The sequence below is a fragment of the Gopherus flavomarginatus genome, chromosome 21 (assembly GCF_025201925.1).
Source record: "Gopherus flavomarginatus isolate rGopFla2 chromosome 21, rGopFla2.mat.asm, whole genome shotgun sequence".
Classification (NCBI taxonomy): domain Eukaryota; kingdom Metazoa; phylum Chordata; order Testudines; family Testudinidae; genus Gopherus; species Gopherus flavomarginatus.
The window spans coordinates 11,881,072-11,904,420 of NC_066637.1; the positions used below are offsets into that span (position 1 = coordinate 11,881,072).

At 44.3% G+C, this 23,349-nt stretch overlaps 1 protein-coding gene across 1 annotated transcript; it reads right to left on the reverse strand.

Annotated features, from left to right (window-relative positions):
* Window positions 1-1,349: 1,349 nt before the first annotated feature.
* MASP2 (MBL associated serine protease 2) lies at window positions 1,350-22,535 on the reverse strand. The gene is made up of 10 exons (XM_050931817.1): window positions 22,362-22,535; window positions 18,528-18,705; window positions 17,439-17,570; window positions 10,104-10,300; window positions 9,405-9,552; window positions 8,295-8,413; window positions 7,006-7,084; window positions 5,630-5,767; window positions 4,794-4,868; window positions 1,350-2,555 (listed from the first exon to the last, which is right to left on the reverse strand). Exons 1-10 carry the CDS (start codon window positions 22,518-22,520, stop codon window positions 1,786-1,788), a joined length of 1,995 nt encoding a protein of 664 aa, XP_050787774.1. The 5' UTR covers window positions 22,521-22,535; the 3' UTR covers window positions 1,350-1,785.
* Between the last annotated feature and the right edge of the window lie 814 nt (window positions 22,536-23,349).

The following is a 23,349-nucleotide window of genomic DNA, read 5'->3' on the forward strand; positions in this document are numbered from 1 at the left end:
CAATATGGTTTATCATGAAAAGGAGACTTATCTAATTTTTAGATATTTGCAATGGTATTACTTTAACTCTAGTCCAAGGGGATAGCTGGCAACTAAGTCTCAATCTACATACTTAAAAAAAAAAAAAAAAAAGGGGGGGGGGGGAGTTTGTGATCTCTCCAGAGATAAATTGTAATTACAAATCTTCACTATTCAGATTCCGTTGCAAAAAGCTGCTTAATTTTTCTGCACCTAAATCAGATACAGTTTCCAAACTCTGTACCATCTGTGAATTTTGCATTTTAGCACTTGCACTATTACCAGCTACTGCTGCTGAGTAACACTTAAAAATGGTATTCTGGGACTTCCAAAGGCTTAATCGGTGGCATCCCTGCAAGGAACCTGATGGTAAGTTTGTCATTAGCATGGCTTTAATTTGTTTAAACTTGTTTAAGTTGAGGATCAGGTATTAACAAGTTGGCAGCACTGGGTAATCTTGACTATGAATTTTAGTCTCCCCTGACCCTCAAAGAAATTCCTTAAAGTTTTATAGCAGATTTCAGACTTTATTGGTCATTTTCTCTATATGCTTTTTATATTCTAGTGTTTTAAGTGAGTTAATAAAAGGTATTTTTGTCACCACCTGCGAGCGTTGTCTTGTTCTTCAACAGTTTTCATTTCAAGTATGTATTACAATATCATGATTAAATAGACAAAGGATGTTTATAGAAACAAATAGTTTAATACAATTAGGCTATTCTCTTCAGCCTCATTTAGCCATAAAATAAAATAAAAATTGCATTTTAGTATAACAGCTTCTGAGCAAACTTTTTAGGGTAATCTACTAAATCTTTCTTAATCTGACTAGTGGGAAATGTACTGCTAAAACTGATGGGATGTTGACAGTTTCCTGGGTAGTACTGCTTTAAATATGAGTGAATATAGAGACTGGACCACTACATGACTTTATTGAAATGTAATTATGACTGAAATGTGAAAACACCTTCAGAATCTTGGTTGTACTATCTCTCTGCTCTGTCTGTTTGTTTTTGTAGAGCCAGGTTGTTGTTATAAGATCCCTGCAATTGTGACTAAGGGCGTTTACTCTATTCTTAGTAATATCTAAACTGGCTCTTAAGAATAGAACAGAAACGTTCTGTCCATACTTTGCCATCATCTTGCAGAGCTGGCCGGCTGAAGCTGTTGGGATTTTATCAGAGGCAGCAAGTGTCTCAAAGAACTAGTAAAAAAATTTTTATTTCAACATTTGTATTCTAATTTGAGGGGAATTATTTATGGCTGTGCTAATATAACAAGTGCTAAACTGTCTTTCCCACTGTCTCAAGTATGTTCTATTAACTAGATTGGTTATACTATAGTTTTATTACATGTGTATTTTTTAAAAGGATTGTGATCCACAAAATTGGACACAATTTAATACTAACTTTCAGATGGAAAGTATTTAACACTTAAGATTGAGTTTTCTGTAATACTTTTTTAGTTAATGTAAATAAACTAAACAAGGTCCTGCTAAATGCACAGTTTCCCTTGATCATTTGAGCCTTCCACCTAGCAACAGGTATGGAAAGCAACTTTAAAATAAGATTTGAGTGTAAAACTAATTCATTAGGTTAGTTGGTCAGATAACACCTGAAAGTACTAATTGACAAAATGAAGTCTATTAAATCAACTTTAAAAATATTACAAAACTGGAATCTAATCTGTTAAATGCCTTAATGTACCCAAAGGGAAAATGTTAGTTTTACTCCCTTTTCATTGTTAGTTACTGCACATAAAGTAGACTATTTAAGAATTTTTCATAATGGTGTTTTCAATCCATGAAATGTAGTTAGTCACTTTCGTATATACCCCATATTGGCCAGCAACCCCACAGTCTACGCCCCAGGACACAATACCACCAACAAACCATTTCTTAGTCAGATTATCTAAGAAAGTTAATGGTCCCCCACTGTCACCCTGGCAAGAATCTTTTCCCCCTTCCTCCTCCCCAGCACACAACATGTTTTCTGTTACTAGCAGAGATTTTCCAGCTGGCAACTTTGCAAATGCCTCTTTACACTTTCTGTTGTCAATAACTACCAGTTCAACATACAGTAGATGAGGGGAAAGCCTCCTTTTCTCAGTTCTTCCCCAGCCAGCTACAGTTCCCATATCATCTGTTTTCACATGGAATCCTTCTTCTTTTCTTGGCAAGCAAATAGGGGTAATATTTGCATTAAGTGGGACTTTATGTTTCAGTTTAATCAGTGCAATGTCATTGTTATAACTGGCGCCATCGATGTAACCTTCATGTACAAAAATTTCTTCTGCCCAGGCTTGTTGGTAGTGAACTGAATTTTTGTTCAGAAATCCCATTTTGATTGTCAGTGTTGATGGGTCTATTTGACTAATGACGACGTGAGCAGCAGTTAAAACCCAGTTGTCATACAAGAGGGCACCACCACCTCCTTTTCCATCTTCAGCAATTAGCATAACTTGCCAGGGGAACTGTCCAAGCTTTGCTGTTTTCCCTCCAATTATACGTTCCAGAGTTGTCCTGGTTTGTATTCCACAAACTGATAGAGAAGCACATGAAGTGATAAATATTTAGTAAAGATTTGGAATATGGCAAGTGGTTACTAAGTCTCGCTCAGCTGAAGTCACCATGTGTAGACTTTGCATCTAACTAGCTAATCAATTTTGGAACACAGAAATCCGTCATCTGTGACCAGCCTGAAAACCTAGACAAGAACACAGTTGTAAACTTAAGTTTGCAAATGGGCTGACATCAAATAATATTGATTTAGGGGGTGATTTTCAATGGTCCTTGTGGTCCTAGCACACTTCTGAAACTCCTACCTTTAATTTCTTGCACTGTGAGCAGAATACACGTAGGGACCATCACTTAAGAAATTAAAAGTAGGATTCTTCAAGAAGAAAGAAAGAGGCTACATATGAAGTATGGGCATAAGGAGAAGATTAAGAGGTTCTTCGTGCTGTGTGGTCCCTATCTGTATTCCACTGTGGTTATGCATGTGCCTGGAGTCAGAGAATTTGAAAGTAGTGTCTGGTCTGTGCATGTGCTCTGGCTCATCTTGTGCCTCTGACGGAGGCAAAAAAGAACAGAATGGAAGCAACGGGGAAGGAGTGCAAGTAGTGGACAGGGGGACCGCACATCTCTAAGAACTCCAGTTATAGGTAAGTAATTTCCTCCTCTTCAAGTGATGGTCCCCATTGTATTCCACTGTGGGTGATTGACAAGCAGTACCTGATGAGGGCAGTAGGGTTGAATGGAAAACCTCCATCCCAAAGGATGCATCAGCAGCTGAGTCCTGTAGCAGAGTGTAATGCTTTGCAAATGTGGATGGAGCTCCATGTGGCTGCTTTACAGATATCTAGGAGCTCACTAAAGATTTCAACCTAGACCATGCAGCAATGAAAAGGAACTGAAGAGGCAATAGGTCCACCCCACCTTGTATCGCCTTGGTTGGAAGTGGGAGGTGAGCAGGGTGCGTGCACAAAGCAGTGGATGCTACTTTCAAAAATTCTCCAACTGTGGGTGCATGGCACATGTGTAATACACACTGGAATACAATAGGGACCATCACTCAAAGAAGAACAGAAGGGAACAAAAACATTTAGTGTAAAACTATAGAGGTGAATGAAAATCAATTTTATTGTAAAGGACGCTTAATATAATACCACGTGAAATTACAGAGTAGCACAAAACAACTTCATGGGTTTTCATGCTCTCTAAATACCAGCTAATTAGGAAATATTACAGAGTCAGTAATTTAATTGCCTAAACATTAAAAATCATGACATTCTGCAGTAAAACTACCTGACGGGCTCATTTTCACTCAAGTCTTTCTGTTCTAGCCTGATACTCATGAAAACTGGACCAATGTTGAATATACAAACTAAGAAATTCTAATTTTATTGTGAAACTTTTGCCTACTTCTGGTACCAGGCTCAAAAAGGCATCTGCTCTACTGTAAATTGGGTCAGACAGAATCAGGTATGAGCTTAAGAGGTCCCGACATAGGCAGCGAGTTAAATGGGCCCATTCTCCACCAATAATTAAGTGGGCCTAGCTCCACCAATGTTTGGGCTTACCATGTTTCGGGGACATGGGGTCCAGGATGGCCTGGAGGGTTAGCAGGGGTGGGGGCTGGCACTGGCAGCAGTGAGACTTGGCCCCAGCCCACCCCTATTCCATCCTCTTCCCAGCTTCCACCCCCTCCCCTGAGATGCTGGGAGCCAGTGGGACAGAGCTGAGCAAGGCAGGCTGGGTTGCTTGCTGCTGCTAGGGCCAGGCCCCCTGCTAACCCCCCCGGCTGCCCTAGACCCCACGTGCCCCTGAAGGGCCCCCCCAAAGTACATGGCTCAGGGTGGTTGCCCCGGTCCGTCCTATGGCTATTGCGAAAATTTAGACCCATAATGTGTCATCTTTTACTGTAATTATATCACGTTCCTCATCCTGTTGAGTCTCAGATTACACCACTTCTAAAGGTATGTTTACGCTGGATGCTTTTTTCGGCAGTATGTAGAGTACCTGCATGGGTAGCTCCACCAGCACCATTATAAATAGCAATACAGATGATGAAGCATGGCTTAGGTGATAGAGTACAGGCATGCCTGAAAGGTACCCTATATGCTGCTGGATCCTTTTATATAATGTAATGAATAATGACCATGTACTAGTGTAATTTTTGGCAACAGCAAATAGTTCTAAGACAAATTATACTAAACAAATACCAAGTTCTTGCTAACCTACATCAATTATAAACTACTGGTATAAATTTATACATTACCTGGCTCACAGATTGGCAGTACTTTTTCTCCCTTAGAGTTCTTCCAGTATCCATCAGCACTACACTGATATCTACCTGAATGTCATAGAAAAGGCAAAAATATAAGAATGTACATGTTAAGTGGCCATCATGTTTTTAAAGCTCTGCATCTATGGAACATGGCTGTATCTGATCATATAAGTACAGAGTTTTTCAGTTCTCAGAGTTCAGGTCCTAATACCCTCTAATCTTAGCTTTTGTGAATTCCTATGTGAAGGTAGCTCTGTGCATCATCCCTCTCACCAACTGGGCTGTGAGATGTGGGAGGTCAGGGCATTATGCAGCATAAGTATCCTACCTAAGCCTGAAGCCACCACTGTCACTTGTAAAGTGGCACCAGCAGATGTGACTTGAATGTAAATTTCACCCCCTGAAGGATAAGGGAATGTATGAAGTGTTAGGTACATTAATTAAATCCTCTGAAACAGATCTTTTGTCGCACTCCAGAGCCAGTCCTCACATAAGGATCGTTTCTTAAATCAAAGATACACAATGTTTTTGAGATGAATATTAAACTGATCTTGAATATAATATTTTAGGGCCACATTCTACTGAGCTGAATGTATTGCCTGTACATGCTACTGCACCATCCTGCATCCACCAGCTGCAGAAGAAGAATTCTGTCTTGGACCTCTCAGTCAAAGTGACTGGCTGAATTTTTTGTGCGCCATGCCTGATTTCTAAATGTTATTGCCTAATGCAGGGCCTGGACCTGGGAGATGCTGAGCACTGATGTCAGGAGTTGCTTGTTTTCAGCATCTGAAGAGCAGGCTCTAAGGAATAATGTCTCCCCTTACCATTATTACTTGCTTTCATAGTGTAGAAGGTGCTCTCGCATTCATACTGAATCTCAGCTTTGTAGGTAGTCACCTCTGGTCCTGTGATGTAAGTAACCGTGCCGTTGTCTATGTCTTCAGGTTGACCACAGTTGACAACTGAAAACAGTTCCGAAAGACAGAATTGTGAAAGGTTCTTCTAATTACCAATGTAAAAATGGGCTGCAACAGTCAAGCCAGGAGGGCAGGAGTTGATCGGCTCCTACCCCTGTCAAGAGTGTGGCATGGGAGGAAGTGTGCTGTCTTCATGTCCTACTATATGGTGGCCCTCTGAGACAGGAGATAATCTCTAACTCCTTAGGATGCACTTTGAAAACTGCTTAAAGGGAACCTTTTAAAACTAAAGAAAACATTAAAAAAAAAAAAAAAGTGGCCCTTTTCAGTGTTTGTACATCGACTCTTGAGTGCTGATCTGCAGGGAGGGAACGGTGCAAGACTTGTTTTACCCAAGATTTTTCCTGGGGGTGAGGGAGGAGGTTGATTGGTGAGTATGAGGGAAAGTCTGGGTCAAGTGGAATTATTGGACTATCTTCTGAAGAGTAAATTATAATGCAACCAGACACACACATTTTTATAAAATTAAAGTTAAAGGTAGCATTTTTGGGTGCTGGAAGCAGTTACACCCAGGGCTTACAAGGAAACAGACATGCATTCTAATCTAGACCAGATCTACTATCTAAAGTATGTCATAGTGCATGTTGTTCATATAGGTAATTGTTATGACACACAGCCCAGAAGGAAGTAGGAATAAATCTAGAAGTTCTACTACCAGAGAATTCAATGCTTCTTATAAGGGAAGAGACTATGCCTAATAGTTCTGTTCCCACGTGCTAGTGACTTGCTTTGTGAGCTATACCAAGTCCCTTTTACCTCACTGTGTCTCCATTTGCCCACGTACAAAATGGGCATGTCACTACCTACAATACCACCTAGGTGTTGTGAGGATTTGAACTTACTTAACATAAAGTAGTTGTAATCTGTGGGGGGAGGTATTGAACAATCGGAATAGTTTCCCTCTATGCTAATAGCCCTCATAAGTTTCTGGATACCTGTAGTGTAGTTTCCAAGTAAACTAACTTGGTGTTGCTACCATCATTGCTTTATAAAACATGCTTTCAAGGAATGGTGGAAAAAAAATCAAGACAGCTTCCAATTTTTAAATATGAAATACAATTGAAATAATAAGAGGGGCGACTTTTACGCAACTTAAAAAAAAAACAAGCCTATATTGCCTCCTACATCTTGGCACTTATGAAGGTAATTTTATATTCTGGGTTTGACAAGAGAATTAAGACACTGGTATACTGTAAAGTTGAAGACAATTAGTGTTGACTTACTGATGCACTTTGCCATCGGTTTGTTCCAGGAACCGCTCTTCTGACATTCTGCTTTAAAAGACTTCAAAACCAGTTCATTCTGCAAGAGGAAAATAGGAAATGTATTTATTTCTCTAAAATGACTAACTTGGCTTCATTAATAATCATGATGTTGCTTACTGGGAGAATGTGTCAATTAAATATAATGTATAGAGTTTTAGCTCACTGATATGAAATGAAAAGTATGCATAAAACAGATGTATATAGGTTTGTGATGCCATTCTCAGATGTCCTACTTTGTTCTTAAACACTACATGTATCATTTTAGTGAGGGGAAAAGGTATTTTCTATACTGGACTCAGATACAAACATAACCTTTCTTACCACGATTTGGTGGAATAAGTGAGGGTAACTTAACACTTCTGGATATTTGTTTTGGAGTGGCAGTTCTACCCACTTATGCCTGCCATGTGCTCCTAATGGTTAACAATGGAGATGGCTAAAGTCATATACAAATATTTCAAGTAAGAGCATGCTGTAGCGTCTGGATTTTATCTATTTCAGTACATGAGCACACCCTTTATTGCATCTCATTTTGATTATTAATTTAAACTAACACAACTCAGATGCATCTAGTTACCCTGGGTCTGTACATGAACAACAATATCCTCAAATTGTCAAAAGCAGGACAGATTCTAGAATCTTAATGAATGTATAGAAACTAGAGAGAAGACTATTAATGTGGGACTAGTACACTTTTTATATTGATCATGACAATGAGCTTGTGTGAAACAAATATAATAAAGGCCAAATTGTGATAACCTTGCTCTTAGTGGGTGCTGTATTTGGAATATCTTCAGAAATTACCTAATAAACACTGAAGTTGAAATGTTATAGGAATGAATATAAAATGTCTTCCAGTGCAGCAATAGAGAGCAAACATCTGCAGAGATGTAGTAACAATTTAAAGAACTTTTTAAAAAATCATTCCACTCTATTAAGACAACATGGCAAATGTTTTTAAAGTTATTCTCTAGCTCCCAACTCAATTACAGACAAATCTAAGTGATGTCCAGAAAGCTTCTAAATCCTGACACTAAAACTTGTTTGGGAAAGGACAATTTCGGAAGGACCACACCTGCACAATAACTAATGCAAACTGTGTGTGTATAGTTGATGAATCCACAATTACACTAGGAGCAGCACAGAAGTTAGCCACTGTACAAAGTCATTTAACTGCAGAGAAACGCATTTAATTCCACAAATTAACCTCCCTAGGGAAATCAGAGAAGGAGCTGTAGTTTACCTACTTCCAACAGCACATATCCAGTATCACAGGATAGAGTATAGTAGTCTTTCAGGATGTATTTTGCTTGCACTGGATTGATGCGACCATGGGGTGGTGCTTTAGGACTGGGGCATGGCAAAGCTGTAGAGGGATGGAAAACAAAAAACATTATCCTTCCTCCTAAAGCAGATTCTAATCTTTGTTTCTAAATCTGATGTTAGGAAACCAAATACCATATTTTCCCCTCACAGCATAACTAAGACCAAAGGGAAACATTTCATAGAGAAATGTGTAAACTTGCTATGTTGTACTCATGACCAATGGCTGGGTCACACAGGACTGACTAGTCTTCCTGAAGCTGTGGAGTGAAGGGCATCTCTATAGCCTGGACATCAATTCATAGTTTACCAAGCTGGGTGCTTGTTTCTTAAAGCCAGAGCCAGGCCAGACTATTCTGACGCTAGACCCAAGGAAAATCTCACCATGCACCGTTGTTCTGGCTCTCCACAAGGGGTTTTACATTGTTAATGAACTAAGTAAAACCTAAGTATGAAAGCAATTTAGAATGGTTTGCTTGCTGTGCATGCCTCACTGAAATGAAATCCTGGGAGTGCTCTGCAGCTGAAAATTAAGTAGGGGGAAGTGTCAGAGATGCACTGTGTGGTAGTGTAACAGCAGTAGCAAACAGCACTGCATCAGTCAGCACTGCTGTACACCTTGGCCTTTTGGGACTTCTCACTGATCGAAATTCTCCTGTTCCAGAAGTGCAAGCCCTTACTACTTGAGCTAAAGGAGAATCACTGGTGAGCAGCATCGAGCCTATGAGATGCAGTTGATTCTATCCAGTATAGAGAAGTGGCACACTTACACAATAACCAGTTCATTACATGATCAAGCTTCTGATGCAACAGGAAGTGCAGGTTAGTTTGAAATGAATAGCATAGCAATATTGTCAGTGAAATGGATCTCCCAGAAATACCCTTACTACTGATCCTAGCCAAAAAGGTGATAGACTGAGAATGTAACCAGAATTAACATGAGCATAAAGAAGTTTGTCTCTGGAATCAGCATCAGCAGCCCTATCTCCTACAGAAGAGCTAGATTTACAAATGGCAAGAACTGAGCTACCCACCTGTTGTAGTGTATGAGATCTTCCAACCAGTGTGGTCTCCGGAGATATCGGTGGTGAAAGTAATATCCACAATGTTGCTGCCTGTCTCAATTTTTGGAGGTACATTCTGCCCACAGAACGGGCCATATTCCTTTTTGGGTGTTTTAATCTGAAACAGTGAGAAGAGTCAGACAACCATGCTTTGCCCATTCCTGGGTATTCAGATCATCTAAGGAGCATACAACTTGACTTCAATATGACACCCAGGTAGGAACTGTGCAGACCTCTAGCTGTGGCTCTCTTAGGGGATGATAAATTTTGTTAAATGTTCAATAGAAACAAAGCTATTGTTATCTCATTGATGATGTCATCAATAATTGCATATCGAGCATCTTTCATCAAAGCATCTCAAAAGTGCTTTAGAAATATTATTATGCCTCACAACATCCTCATGAGGTAGATATTACGTCCATTTCACAGGGTGGCAAGCTGGCACAACAAGAGGTTAAGTCACTTGCCTGAAATCACACAGTGCGTTTAGGGCAGAGCTTAGGATAGAAGCTGGGAATCTTGCTTCCCAATCGTTTTATGAAAGTGTGGTGTTCTTGGTGACATTCACAAACAAGAAAACCTTAAAAGGCAAGGGATAAAGGGCACAATTTGAGGAAGGTGAAGCAAGCGACGAAGGCTGTGATGAAAAAACAATGAGACTCAACAGACCTTAAGGGCATCATAGGGACACACTGTTTCCACGTGACTTTCCACGTTAAAGGTTTCCACAAATTCCAGGATGATCATGAAGCCATCTTCCACCCGGATAGTGTAGCTGCAGGTGGAGAGTTTGGGATAAGGCTTGGGATAATTGGGGCTGGTGATCACTCCAGATCTCTTAGTAAAAGCATTGTTTTGACACTGAGCTAGAAGAAGAAAAACAAAAACAGTAACAGTGATAATTTCCCCTAGAGCTGCATCTCCTCACACAGTAGGAATTTTAGGACCTCTGCTACAATAGACTCTCTTCTGGAGAAGAATTTTCAAATCATTGCTTAGGACACAAGGGAAACAAATTGTGTCTGTGGGCGGGGGGGTTTGCTTACAGATGTCCCTAGTCTGGATTTGTCCCTCTTGCAAAAGTCACTAGATCAGTCAGTGACTTTGGGGCATAGTTAAGAGGCCCAGCACCATACAGCAGTTTGTCTCAGGAATGGTACCTTGACACGGGCAGGGATTGAGTGGGAAGAAGAGGCGGAGCCAGAAACTTAATTGCCAAGGTGTTGCAGGTCAGAATTAAGAGGCCATAGTAGGGCTGTGTCAGTCCAGCAGTGGCTGGCTGGGAAATATTAGAATGTGACTGAGCTAGAAGGCAGACAGGAGTGAAATAGAGAATCTGTACGTCAGGTCTGCGATGCTCCAGCAATGCTGTAAACTGCTAAATGCATGGCTTTCCTACTGTAGCCAGACTGTGCATGGTTCTAGCCAAAGCTATCAGTCTCTCACTTCCAGAAGCCTCACAATACATCTGATCCTTCGTCCTTTGCCAGAGATTGAAGATATTTTATTCTCTGGGCAAAACCAGCTGTGCCCCTTGAAGCCACAATGCTTCCTGCTGAAGAGAGACAGGGAGGAACAACCACAAGGCTCTCTGCTTGTTGATTGCTGTGAAGTGGTGCTTGGATCAGCTGGGCACCAAGGGTTTATGATGTGCTGCCAAGAGTCAGATGAGCAGCTTCCTTTAATTAATAGGGAATGATGGACCAGTTGCTAAATTTGGCATATTGTTCAGTCTATAGCAGCACTGGTAAAGCTAAATTAATTATAAAAGGGAAAACTGTTTAGCTTTAAAAAAAACACACCCATAGGCCCACAATGCCAATCCCGGTCATCAAAAATGCCATCATAGGCCCCCGCTTCATTACACACACTCAATGTTCTAAAACAGAACTTTCCTATGCGTTGCCCATCACATTTGTGTTGTCTAATTAGAGGGCAAGCATCTCAGGGACTGTCTATTGTATGGTGCAGAGCATGTTCGTGCCACTTAAAAAAATCTCAGGTTTCCTATGGTAAAATTGTGGGCTCTTATTTTGGAGAATGAAACCTGTTCTCACCTGACCCTCAATTATACAACAATCCAGTCTGCTGATGCTCAAATTTACACTGTAAACTTTTTGAGGCAGAGATCATATGTTTGTTATGTGTTTGAACAGTGCCCAGCATACCTGCACTACCACAATACAAACAGTAACGTGCTCTGGGCTCTGCTTACATTTCTTTTAGAGAGGTAGTATCCTTCCAGAACAAGCTGAAGTTTCAGAACCATAACTCTGACCAGCTCTTCTGGAGCAGCTCTGAGCAACTACATAAACCTATTTATCGCCGTGGTACCTGAGCATCAGAGTGCATTGTATTTCAACCTTGTCACCCAAACATTAGAACAACAACATACAGATTGTTAGGCTTTTTGCTTTAATACCAGGCTCCTCTGTCATGGAATCTGAATACACTCTCAATCTTAACGTCCTGGACGAAGTGCCCGTCCCGCCTGCAGAGTGCAGTTGCTTTTGCCCTGAAGGAGTGAGTAAGTTCTTTGGTGCACTAAAGTGCCAGGAGTTTGGCAGCTGATTTTGACTCTGCTCTTGCAGCCCGCTGCTCACTTAATTTGTTTCCTGTAGCTGGTATAAAGGAATCAGTTGAGCTAGGTTAGATGTTGACACCCATTTCTTCCTCCCACTCCACACACACCAGAAGAATAATTGGCAATTGCTTTTTTCTTTAAGTCACTGCCACATTTTTTCCCACTAAATGGATGGCCCTGTAATTCTACGGTCTGTGCCTCAATGTACTGAAGCCTTTGGTGAGTATTAGAAAACTAGGGCCCCACGATGCTATTAATCTTCTGTGATATGCCTTCCTGAGCCATTGGTGGTGTTGCTTACAGTACTGATTGGGAGACTTTGGGTTCCTTCCTTTGCCCTTAAGAGCTTGGTGGAAAGTAGCATGACCACATCCTCACTTTCATCCATTGCAGGGCCAGAACAAGAAGGAAGTCCTATTCAATACAAAACATTAACTCCTTCCTGGTCACAAACAAAGTAGTGGAAAATTGCTTGCTCTCCAAAAACTACATTTCCCTTGTATCACGAGAGGCTGGGCTAATCCTATCACCCTTATGAGTGGTCATAAAATAGGCAGAAGCCAACAGGCAGTACCTTTCTAGCCTGGAGAAAGAGACAGTGCATGTTCAGTACCAAAAAGCCAATACTTTACCTACACAAGCCTTCACCCATGCCTTGCTTCTACTGCATGAATTAGGAATACCCGTGGAAGCGAGAGTGTGGGACAGGGCTATCTCTGTTACAATGACCTCTGTGCTAGGCTACTTGATCTTGGCTTCCATTTATTATACATGGGAAGTTATATACTATAGTTACTGTAATCATCATATTTAAAATACTGGGATTAGTTAGAGAAGAGATTAAAGGGCAACAGGATAGAGAAATCTAAGACAATGAATGTTACAGAAGTGGTCAGTTGGGCTCCAATATTTTGTGCATATATTACCTATCACCACAGTATCCAAAGACTACTTACTTTCTCTGATAATACAAGAACAAAGGGACCCTACATGAAATTAAGGGCCAAGAAATTTAAAATCAGATATAAGGAAATATTGTTTTTAAATGTTGCATATAATTAGGGAGTAGGTAATGGGGTAGATCACTTGATAATTACCTGTTCTGTTCATTCCCTCTGGGGCACCTGACATTGGCAACAAGGGGTTGGACTAGATGATCTACTGAGATTATTAGGGGTGGAAGGGACCTACGATTCTAAGACAGGATCCTGGGCTAGTATGACCATTCTTATGTTCCCTGTGGAACTTGCTGACACATGATGTTAATAAAACTAAGAGTTTATTGGGATAAAAGCAGACTAGACAATTACAACTACACTAACTAGGACCAAAATGTTTAAGGGGGATCTACACAGGACATAAGGCAGCAGCCACCATTTAGGGTTAGGAAGGAACAGCTCACAGAGGTGTATTTCAGAACCGTTGATTATGAGGGATTTATATCATTCTCTGAAGCATTTGGAACAGACCATTGTCAAAGACCAGACACTGAACTAGATGAACCACAGGTCTGATCCAGTAAGGAAATTCCTATGTTCCAGAATTGCCCCAAAAAAGTGTTTATCTCCTAACATAGCACAAACAAGAGGTTTGTGGAGAAGCTCTTTGGGGCAGGAACAGTCTATTTGTACTGTTCAAACAGCGCCTCGCACAATGGGCTCCTGGTTTGTAACTGGAATCCCTCAGTGCTGGCACAATACTAATAAGAAGAGGAAAGTGCAGACAACTCACTAATTCAGAAAATGGATCCTCAATCTTAACTTTGTGCTGAAGGACTGAGGAAGAGAAAAGATGGAGGCTAATTCATTCTTCATGCTCACTTAAACCTGGCTCCTTTGAGCCATGAGTGTCCATTGCGACTCATTGTGGTTGGTGGTTTTCCAACAAGACATTTGGGGACATGTGAACAGACATCAATAAACCCTCTTGATGCGTAGCCATGAGCAGCGGCAAAAACCAGCGGACCAGACAGGAACAGGCGCCTCATGCCAGACCAAGGGATATGCAGCTTGAAGATGAAACACTTTAGGACCTGTTCTACTTTTCTATTCAATAGCTCCTGGATGTGGCCACGGGGAGCTGCCTTTGAAAGGGCTGTATTTTTACTTCACAGATCTGCAAGTGAGAAACTCATAAAACTAGCCAGCACAAAAAGAATCAAATAATGTTCAAACAGCGCTCAGCAGGAATGCAGAGCCTGGGTTTCTCAGACCAACCTTTAGAGCTGCCCAGAGAGCACTCAATTATACTTAGTCCGTATTTTTCATTCGAATCACAGTGAGCTGTTCGCCAGAGACTTGAACTCTAAAAAATGAGCCCTTCTAAACTTGTGAGCTCAGAGCCACTGGCTCATTAGGTTTCTAACAAAAAGTCAGTTGTAAATCGTGCCATTGGGCCACCAGAAAAATCTCAAGCTGCTATAAGCATGGAAGCCAACAGAACTATTGCGGGCATGAAGCAGCCTTCAAGACAAGATCAAGTACATCAGGACAGAGCCTTCCTACCCATGAAAGAGCTAGTCAGTCTGAGATTGGCACTGTGATCTCTGTCTAGGTTTGAATATAGCCTTCATCACCAGAGTATCTAAGCGCTTCACACCTGTGGTGCATGGGCGGAGTTACCCTCACAACATCCTTGTGAGGTAGGGAAGTGGTGGTGTTCCCATTTTACAGATGGGGAACTGAGGCACAGGGTAGATTAAATGACTTGCCCAATGTCACACAATAAGTCGGTCACTGAGCCGGGACTGAGCCTAGGTCTTCCAAGCCTGTGTCTGATGCTCTACCTATTAGACCATCCTTCCTCCCAGTCTTCCCTTGGAACAGGGATTTGGGGTATGCACGAACGGAGCATAGAAAAGTAGAGATTGGAGTAGAGAGACTCAGCTTCTGAGGCTTGTTTTAAGTGTCCTCCCGCCCTGATTTTTTTACTTCAGTGATGAAGAGGCTCCACAGCCATTAAACTATCCTTGGGCTCATGAACTTACTGATCTTTTTAATTTATCTTCAGGGGGATTTTCCTGGAGCCTCTCAGTTCCACTAGTGAATGTCCCACTTGCAGCAGGAAAACAGGGACTGGAACCTGGCCAGTGAACACCCCATTGAGGTTACCTAGCAAGCTCCTGTGTTACCTTGAGACAGGAAGGGAGGCATGGATCAATGCTATGGGGACAGTGGAGACTGCACTCCAGGAGTTCACCTGGCCACTACTGTGCCACTGATAAAGAAGGAACCAGGCACTGGATGGAGCCACTTATTTAAATCCACCTCTTCACTCTGCTGTATCCAGGATCCTATCTTTGTCAGTGGCAGACAGAGGACACCTGGCAGCATAGGAGACCTCAGCTGAGCTGCCTTGGGGCTACATTTGGAGCTCTGGATCTGTCAGGCAAGAGATGGGGCTTCCCTTCCGCACCCAGTGGAAAGACACACACCCCCAAAGCTGGCTGCTTTGCTTACACTAACCGCTTCATTCTTTTCTACAGCAAAGCACCAGGAGCCCTTTGCACAGGGCTCACCAGACTGCACCATAAAAACAGGGCTGGGTTTCCAGTTGGAGATGTGGCTAAAGTCATAAAGTTTGGGTCCAGATCCAGATTTTTCCCCACAGTGTCAGCATGCTCAAAACTGGGGCTTTGGGCTTGTCTGAACACAGACACGAGGTTCTCTCTTGGAGTCGAACTTACCGAGTATTCAAACTGGGGGAGGAATTCAGGCCCTGTTCTAATTTAAGCACTTTGATCAGTCAAGCAAGAAAAGCCATGGGCTTAAGACCAGAGGCAGTCCCATCTCTAGGTAGCTTTACTGCCAATAGGACAGCTCTCTCTTATCAGCCTCTGCCTTATCTGCCTTCTCCTTTCCTCAGCAGCACATGGCAATGCAAAGAAATGATGGGGAGGCTGCAGTTGACTTTAGAAACAGGAAAGGCCATTTTATTGTCCGCAGGAGGCAGGTCTGGAAGGAAGGAAACCGAGACATGGACATGCGCAAGTCACTAATAAAGCAAACAAGCAGAGCTGGTGTCCCTGTGACATGCAGCTATGGACAGGTCAGGAAGAAGGATGAGCCAGCTCTTCCCAGCACATCTGTCTTGATCTCTGCCTATGCGAGGAGAAGCTTAATTATCTCACACTGGAAAATAAAGGAGAAAGACAGTAAATGAATAAGAGGGCAGCCAGTCTCAGCCTTCCTGGAGCGGGGCCAAAAACTCAAAGGTGGCAGCTGTCAGCATGTTTCCAAACAGACCTTTGGAGTCTGAAGGCTGGAATGAGCTCAGTGCTTGCCGTTTTAAATCAAGATGGGAGATTTGCTTTAAAAACAACAACAAACCCAGCCCCCCTGCTGTTACAAGCCCTAGTGATGGGAAGAGGAAAAAGGACTGGGGCAGCAGGCAGGAGTTACCAATGCACTAGAGATATGCCTGAGTCACAGAGTCTGGCTCCCACATCGGGCCCAAACATCCCCCCAATTTGTGCATGTTTGCAATGGGCTGGATTGAAACTCTAGATCCAGAGATCCAGGCTTGAGCTTCAGAGTTTAGATCTAAATCCTTAGCGAAGTTGTGGAGAAGCTGGGCCACCGTGTCATTCCACCCCAGCCTTGACCAAGTACAAAGTAGCCCTGGTTCTCCCCAGGCTCAGGAGCCAGCTCCCGGTCAGCAAACCTGCATGCAGCAGGGAGGAGTCTGGCACCAGGAATCTGCACGTTTTGCTGCAGGCAGAACCAAGCCCAAGGTGTTGATCATTGCACTGATTCCGACAGACATTCACTCCTTATTGTCAGATCATAAAACCTTCCTTCAGCAACCCGTGCAGAACAGCAGAGACAGCCAGCAGCCATTCTCTGTCGGAACTGGGAATCCACTATCACTCATCAGCAGATTGTTCCTCCTCAAAGCAGCCCCAAGCTCAGGTCCCGAAGTGCCAGAAGACTCAAATGTATTATCCATCGCAGCACTCAGAAGGCAGGAGTGCTGGCCGGAGTGGCTGGGCTGACAGCCCTGCAGACTGAAGGTCTCTGATACGAGCAGCCACGGGGCAGGCTTCCTTTCTCCAGCCAACATGCCAAAAACCTGACCTGGAGGGATGATTTCTGGCAGCGTTCTACCCTCTATGTCTAGCCAAGCACTGGCCTCTCTTCTGAGACTGCTGACACTAGGGCTGGTGAATGCCAGGGGCGGGAATCCGGGATGCCTGACTTGCAGGAGCTAGACTGAGGCTCCCCTGCACTCTGCCATCAGCTGAGGAATGGGTGCACTGAATCACACCCTGCAGTGTGACTTCAGCTGGCCTGCAGGGGCCATAAGCCAGCTCTGAACTTGGCCACGACGTGGGTTGCTCACTGACCTGTTGTCTCGAGGGGGAGAGGGACTCCTGTTCTGACAGAGAGGGGGCAGCCCACCCTGCACACGGGCAGACTCACCTGCGCAGGTCCTCTTGTTTTCATGGAGGATGTAGCCAACCCTGCAGCTGCAGTAGAAGCCGCCCAAGTAATTATGACAGTGATGGTCACAAAGCGGTTCGTCGTCAATCAGCAGCTCACACTCATCAACATCTAACGGGTTGAAACACAGCAGTATTAACTTGACTGCATTGGGTGAGGGGAGCTCTGAGCAGGACTGAAATGGGAACTAGGGGGAGGTGGGAACAGAGCAGGGACATGTTTTTGGAAACTGACTCAATACCCTTTAAACATACATGTGTGTCTGTTTGGGCCAGGCTGGGTGTTTGTTGGTATTCTTTGTAAAACATAAAGGTGGGGCTTTCAGAGGAGTCTAAGCCAGGCAGGGGCAGGTTACCCCAGGAAGCGAATGCACCTGGTGCTTCTGAATCACTCTGGGGCTTTACAAACACACTTCTCCTCCCACTCCTTCCCCTCAGCTTGCAGGAAGATCCCCTGCTCTAGGCACTATATGCAATTCAAAGCCAAACACCCACCACAATCTGACAGCTTGTGAAGGAACATACAGGGGATTCCCCCTTCCTCAGACACCAGCTCCGCCTGACCCGCTCTGACAGTGCCGTCTTGCACAGTGATTACTGATGCCAGCTTTGTATTCTGATCTCACACGGATTCCTGCCGTACTCCCTTGTCCTAGGTAGAATCTACCTCCTAACACTTTGCTCTCCTCCAGCTCTTTCAAATCCTTTACAGGCGTTAATTAACCATCACAGCAGCCCTGGGTGGTAAATGGGAGTCTCCCCATTTTGTCCATGGGGGAAGAGCAGGTTCAGAGACAGGAAGTGACTTGCCCAAGGTCACACAATGAAACAGTGGCAGAGTTGGGGATAGAACCCAGATGTCCTGAGTTGTAGACACCTACTCGAGTCCTACTGTAACGAATACAGCTGCTCCTAATCCATTTGCTAGTAGCAGCGGGCCGAATCTCCATCCACCTGGGAAGCCCAACCGTCTCCTTCGGCCAGCCCCTGGTGCTAGCAGACAGAGTCCCTAGCGTAGCTGGGTTGGTTTCTCTACCCATTCCTCCTCACTGCGGGGCCCATCTCTCACCTTCAGCTGCGTAGAAGGCCTCGAAGCCAGTGAACAGGTTCTCGTTGGAGTAATCAGATCGGAACGTCACAGTAAGGGTGTTGTCAATGGAGTGGTACGTTCTGTTGCCCGGAGCCTCCTCGGTGTCTGTGCTCTCGCGTCCACACAGTGTGGCCACCAGCTTCCCGCCGGAGCTGATCTGTGCAGGGGATGGAGAAGTCAGTCACGTTTACGCTCAGCTACAGCCTCTATTTTCACACCCGCCCCCCACCCAGTGCATGGAGCCCAATCAGGGGGACCAGGAGCAGGTCCTTGTGCAGGGCCACACCCAGCTCCCTCCCTAACCATGGTATGCCCCATTGTCAGCTCTATATAATTATCCCCACCCCTGTCTGCTTCCAGCTTGCCTTGATTCCCCCACCACCCCCTTTAAGCTGTGGCATCTCCCCCTCTGCAGCCTCGGAAGCATGACCAAGCAGGGATGGAGGGACTGGTGATTGCTGGAGAGGCAAGGAAAAGAAGGAAGAACTGACAGGCACTAGCAAGAGCAGCTTTAACTTGTAGCCAGGGCTCCACAGGACCCTGAATGAATCAGCACATCCACCACGTGCCCTGGCCACGTGCTCTCCACTCTGCTGGCAGAGCTGAGGCTGAAGGTCCCCTGCTCCTGGCGGACTTTCCCCCACCAGGAACTTTGTTCCCCAGTGGCACAATGAGGGGGTTTAGAGATACAGCCTTTGTGATAAAGACCATCCATCTGGATTTGGTTATACAATCGCGGATATCACATTTCCCCACACCCTGACTTGCCCCCCCATTTGCCTCCCCTCCCCTAAATCCTTGGCTGTAAAGTTCATTGCCTGAACCCTCCCTTCCCCCCAACATACACACACACACGCACACACACACACACACACGCACAAGTCCAGGTTCTGTTTGCTGTGGGTTTTGTTCCTGTTTGCTTTCCTCTTTGATCCTATGTGGGAGCAATCCGCTGGGCTATGCCCAGTCACAGGCGAAAGTAGGGATGAGGGTTAAACACAGGTTAAACACACACAGCTTTGAATTTACCGTAAAGCCCTGCTGAGCTGGGTCTCTCCATTCCCACATTCTCTCTGATGCAATGTTTCTTGGTGGAAAACACCCACTGGATTCCCCAAGCGTCCCACTCCCCGGGCCCCATGTCCCTGAACGTTTTGGACGCTGCTACTAAGCCAATTTTGATAAACAGGATTTGTGCTGCCCCTGGGGGCGGGGGGGATGAGAGCTCATGCACACAAGTTCGAGCAGTGGGTAAGAGGCTGAGCAGTCTGACCGACAGGGTGCAGCCTCCGAGAAAGACGTGGTGAAAAGCACTATGGCCTTAGAGCACTGGGTTCCCAAACTAACAACCCGCGAACCCCTTTCACTAAAATGTCAAGTCTGGTGAACTCCTAAAAATGAATATTTCCAGGGATTTTCTCCCTTGCCTCAGCATAAATTATAAAAGCAGTGATCTTGGAAATATACAATGTGTTTTTATGACATGCTTATAACACACTATTTATTAACTATGATTTATTTATTTATTTACCACCCAGAACGCTGTAGCACAGTATTTTTAATACATTATGAAAATGGCAGCAGTCTTCCAGGATCTCACTTTTGTAGCTTGTATCACTTTTGATTATGCCTCTTATAAGACAAGGCTCCTATCAGAGGCACCAGTGGAAAAAAGGGCTCCAGGGGCAAAGCCCCTGCGCACCCAGGTTCTCGAGGGGGCACTGCCAGAAAAGTGGCGGGGCCCCACAAGGGCCGCTGGAAAAAAAGGGGAGAGACCCACCCGAGGGCGGGGGCGCCGACACGGGGGCAGCATGTGACCCTCATTGCCCCCTGTACTGGTGCCTCTGGGTCCTATGTTTCATCAAGGAGCATCAGATGTGAAACAGCAGGAACCTATTTAGGAAGCCATCTCAAAGAGTTCCTCCTAAACAAGTATTCAGGTCTTGAACAAGTTTAAGCTTGGTTGTAACATGCTTTGTTTGCTGGGACTGCTCTTCATAATAATTAAAAAAAACAAAACTAGCAGCCTATTAAAATTTAAAAAACAGCAGAAAATATCCATCTCAGTGTGATAGATATGCTTGCTTTGATCTGCTTAGCTCTTGGAAGTCCCCAAGGCTCCAGGCCCCGTGCTGCCCAGGGTCCCTAGGGACAGCTCTGGTCGCCATTAGGGAATTTCTCCCACCCCCCCCCGAGAATCTCCTGTAACATTTTGTGAACCCTCAGGAGTTCACAAACCCCAGTTTGGGAACCACTGCCTTAGAGGAACATGAACATCTCGCCCGAGGAACTCAGGGATTAAGATTTTACTTAAGATGCCTGATTTGGTTCTAGTGACCTTAAAACCACCATTGCCAATATGGGCACACCACCTGCTTCCTGCATGTCTCCTGTAGAAACGGCTCCCTCAACCACACACTGACCTTCGAGTACGTCCCCACCGATATCAGTAGGAACATGTGGCTGGACAGCTGGTGTGCTGGGATTGCTGCCTTGTGCTCCTCTCTTCCCCCATTCCTTTGGCCACTCATCATACGCTAAACCTGTAAATTCTCTGGGGCAGGGCCTATCTTTTTATTAGATGTATAAGAACATAAGAATGGCCATACTGGGTCAGACCAAAGGTCTACTTTGAGCAGTTTAGTATCATCTGCAAACTTTGCCACTTCACTGTTTACCCCTTTCTCCAGATCATTTATGAATAAGTTGAATAGGACTGACCCTCGGGGAACACCACTAGTTACCCCTCTCCATTCTGAAAATTTGTGCGCCTAGCACAACGGGCCCCGATCCAGCTCTAAGGGCCTCTAGGTATTAATTGTAATAAAACAACAACATGTAGGCACAACGGGTTCTGGTCAAACCTCCAAAATCCTCCCAATCAGCTTGGCTTTGAGATTGACCCAGCAGCGTCTCCTTTCAGGCTTTTTCACACTTCCCCCAAATAGTCCTTTGACCACTTTCTTTTCACAAGCTCTTTCCCATTATTTATGGACATCCTGATGCTGATGCTTGGGCCACGTCCTGGCAGCACAACTCTCATGAGACACAAGTGTTTTGTAGAGCCAGTCAAAAAAATTCAGACAGGACAGAAAACACTGATTCAAGAAAACCAAAACATGTCCTCAGAACGTATCACTTTGTCAACATTTTTGATGAAAAATTACTGAAGGATTTCATTTAAATAAGAGTGAAGTGTTTTGCTTCTATTATATTGCATTATAATAGATAAAAGTCTTACAAATTATAATATAATATGAGAAGTGATGCAATTCTGTAAGCTTGTTTCTGTATTTCCAAAATGGAATTGCAGCAATATTCTGACTTCTTGTTTCCATGTGGGATGAAAGAAAATTTCAACATGTCCCATCTGCCCAGGGCACAGAAATTCAGCATTTCCATCAACTCCAGTTTTCTTCCACTGATGCTTCCTGATCCTGTGGGCCTATGTGACTGCGTTACTTGCAAATCAGTTGAGCCCAAATATTACAAGGAGATCTGAACATAAGAAAAACTGATTCCTTGAAACTTGCAAACTCAGATGGAGCTGGTTGTGCTATATATCAGTATCCACATTTCAATCTGAATGTGGAAGAGGATATGCAGCTCCAGGAGACAGAGACAATATAAAGCAAACTACCTAGAGAAATGCATGCATCTCTACAGAAGTGCACGTGCACTCCCACAAACATACACATCTCATAGGTCTCATATACATCCAGCCTTCAACGTGCACAGACACAAAGTTCTATATTAATACAGATGCCTCACACATGACCACGGACACCCTCTTTGCCCCGAGGCTCCACGTACCTTCACGTAATCATATTCACACAGGTAGGACAGCTCCATGTTAAAGTGGGTGAAGTAGATCCGGATGGTGTATCCCTTGGGGACGCTGATATTCCAGGTTCTCTCCTTGCTGTTGGGGTACATGTTTGGGAAGTCTGGGGATGTGATCCTCCCATACATTTTCTGCAGCTGGATGTTGCTACCCACTCCATGGCAAAGGGCCGCCACGAGGAGGTACAGCCTGCCCCAAATGGAACACAGACAGTAACAAGGGGGGTGAATGTTAGCTCAGAGATCACGCTCGCTACACACCGAGGGCACTAGTCAACATCTCTGCACCTGATGCTCCTCTCCTGTGTAAATGCCCTGGGTGTCAAAGGAGTGCTGCTGACATAAGACCCAGGAGAGGAGAACTGGGCTGCATCTCCTTGCTTAAAAACAGGACAAAGAGCTAGAAAACCCAGGCTGCCTGAGAAGACCCTCCTTGACTGCACTCACCTCATCCTTCCAGTGTCCCTCCGGAGCCTGCAGCAGCTTCTCCTGGTGCGTTTGCCTCTGAGGGTGAGTTTGCTTTGCTGTGTTTGTCTGGCTCTTGAACTCTGATGTTTATCTCCCTTTCCCCTCTCAAAAGCTGAGTTCTGGGAACAGCAGTTATAACAGAGTGGGCCTGAGCTCAATGCACAGGACCCGAGTCAATCCCGGCTCAAAGTGCAAAGGAGAGCTGAAAGCGCAGCAGGATTCCAAACTTTCCAGCCCCCACCTCTCTGGAGGGATGAGCAATGGGCCTGGTATTTGTGCAGAGAAGCCAGGAAAGGGGAGACGATGGGTGGGGGCAGGTACAGGGTGATTCAAGATTGTGTGTGCTAGGGCATGGTCAGGGTGTTTGGGAACATCATCCCCCTGCTACCAGCTGTTCGGTTGCTATTACCCAATAAGCCTGAGCCCACAGAGCCAAGGAGGAACTGGATGGGAAACCAGGTCCCTTTGCTGATCCATTTTACCAGCAGCT

Coding starts and splice junctions, on each gene's coding strand:
- MASP2 (XM_050931817.1), bottom strand. CDS start 22,520: ATGTATGGGAGGATCACATCCCCAGACTTCCCAAACATGTACCCCAAC. Junction 18,706..22,361: donor GTGAATATGATTACGTGAAG/GTACGTGGAGCC, acceptor TCCCCTGCACAG/ATCAGCTCCGGCGGGAAGCT. Junction 8,414..9,404: donor GATCTCATACACTACAACAG/GTGGGTAGCTCA, acceptor ATCCCTCTACAG/CTTTGCCATGCCCCAGTCCT.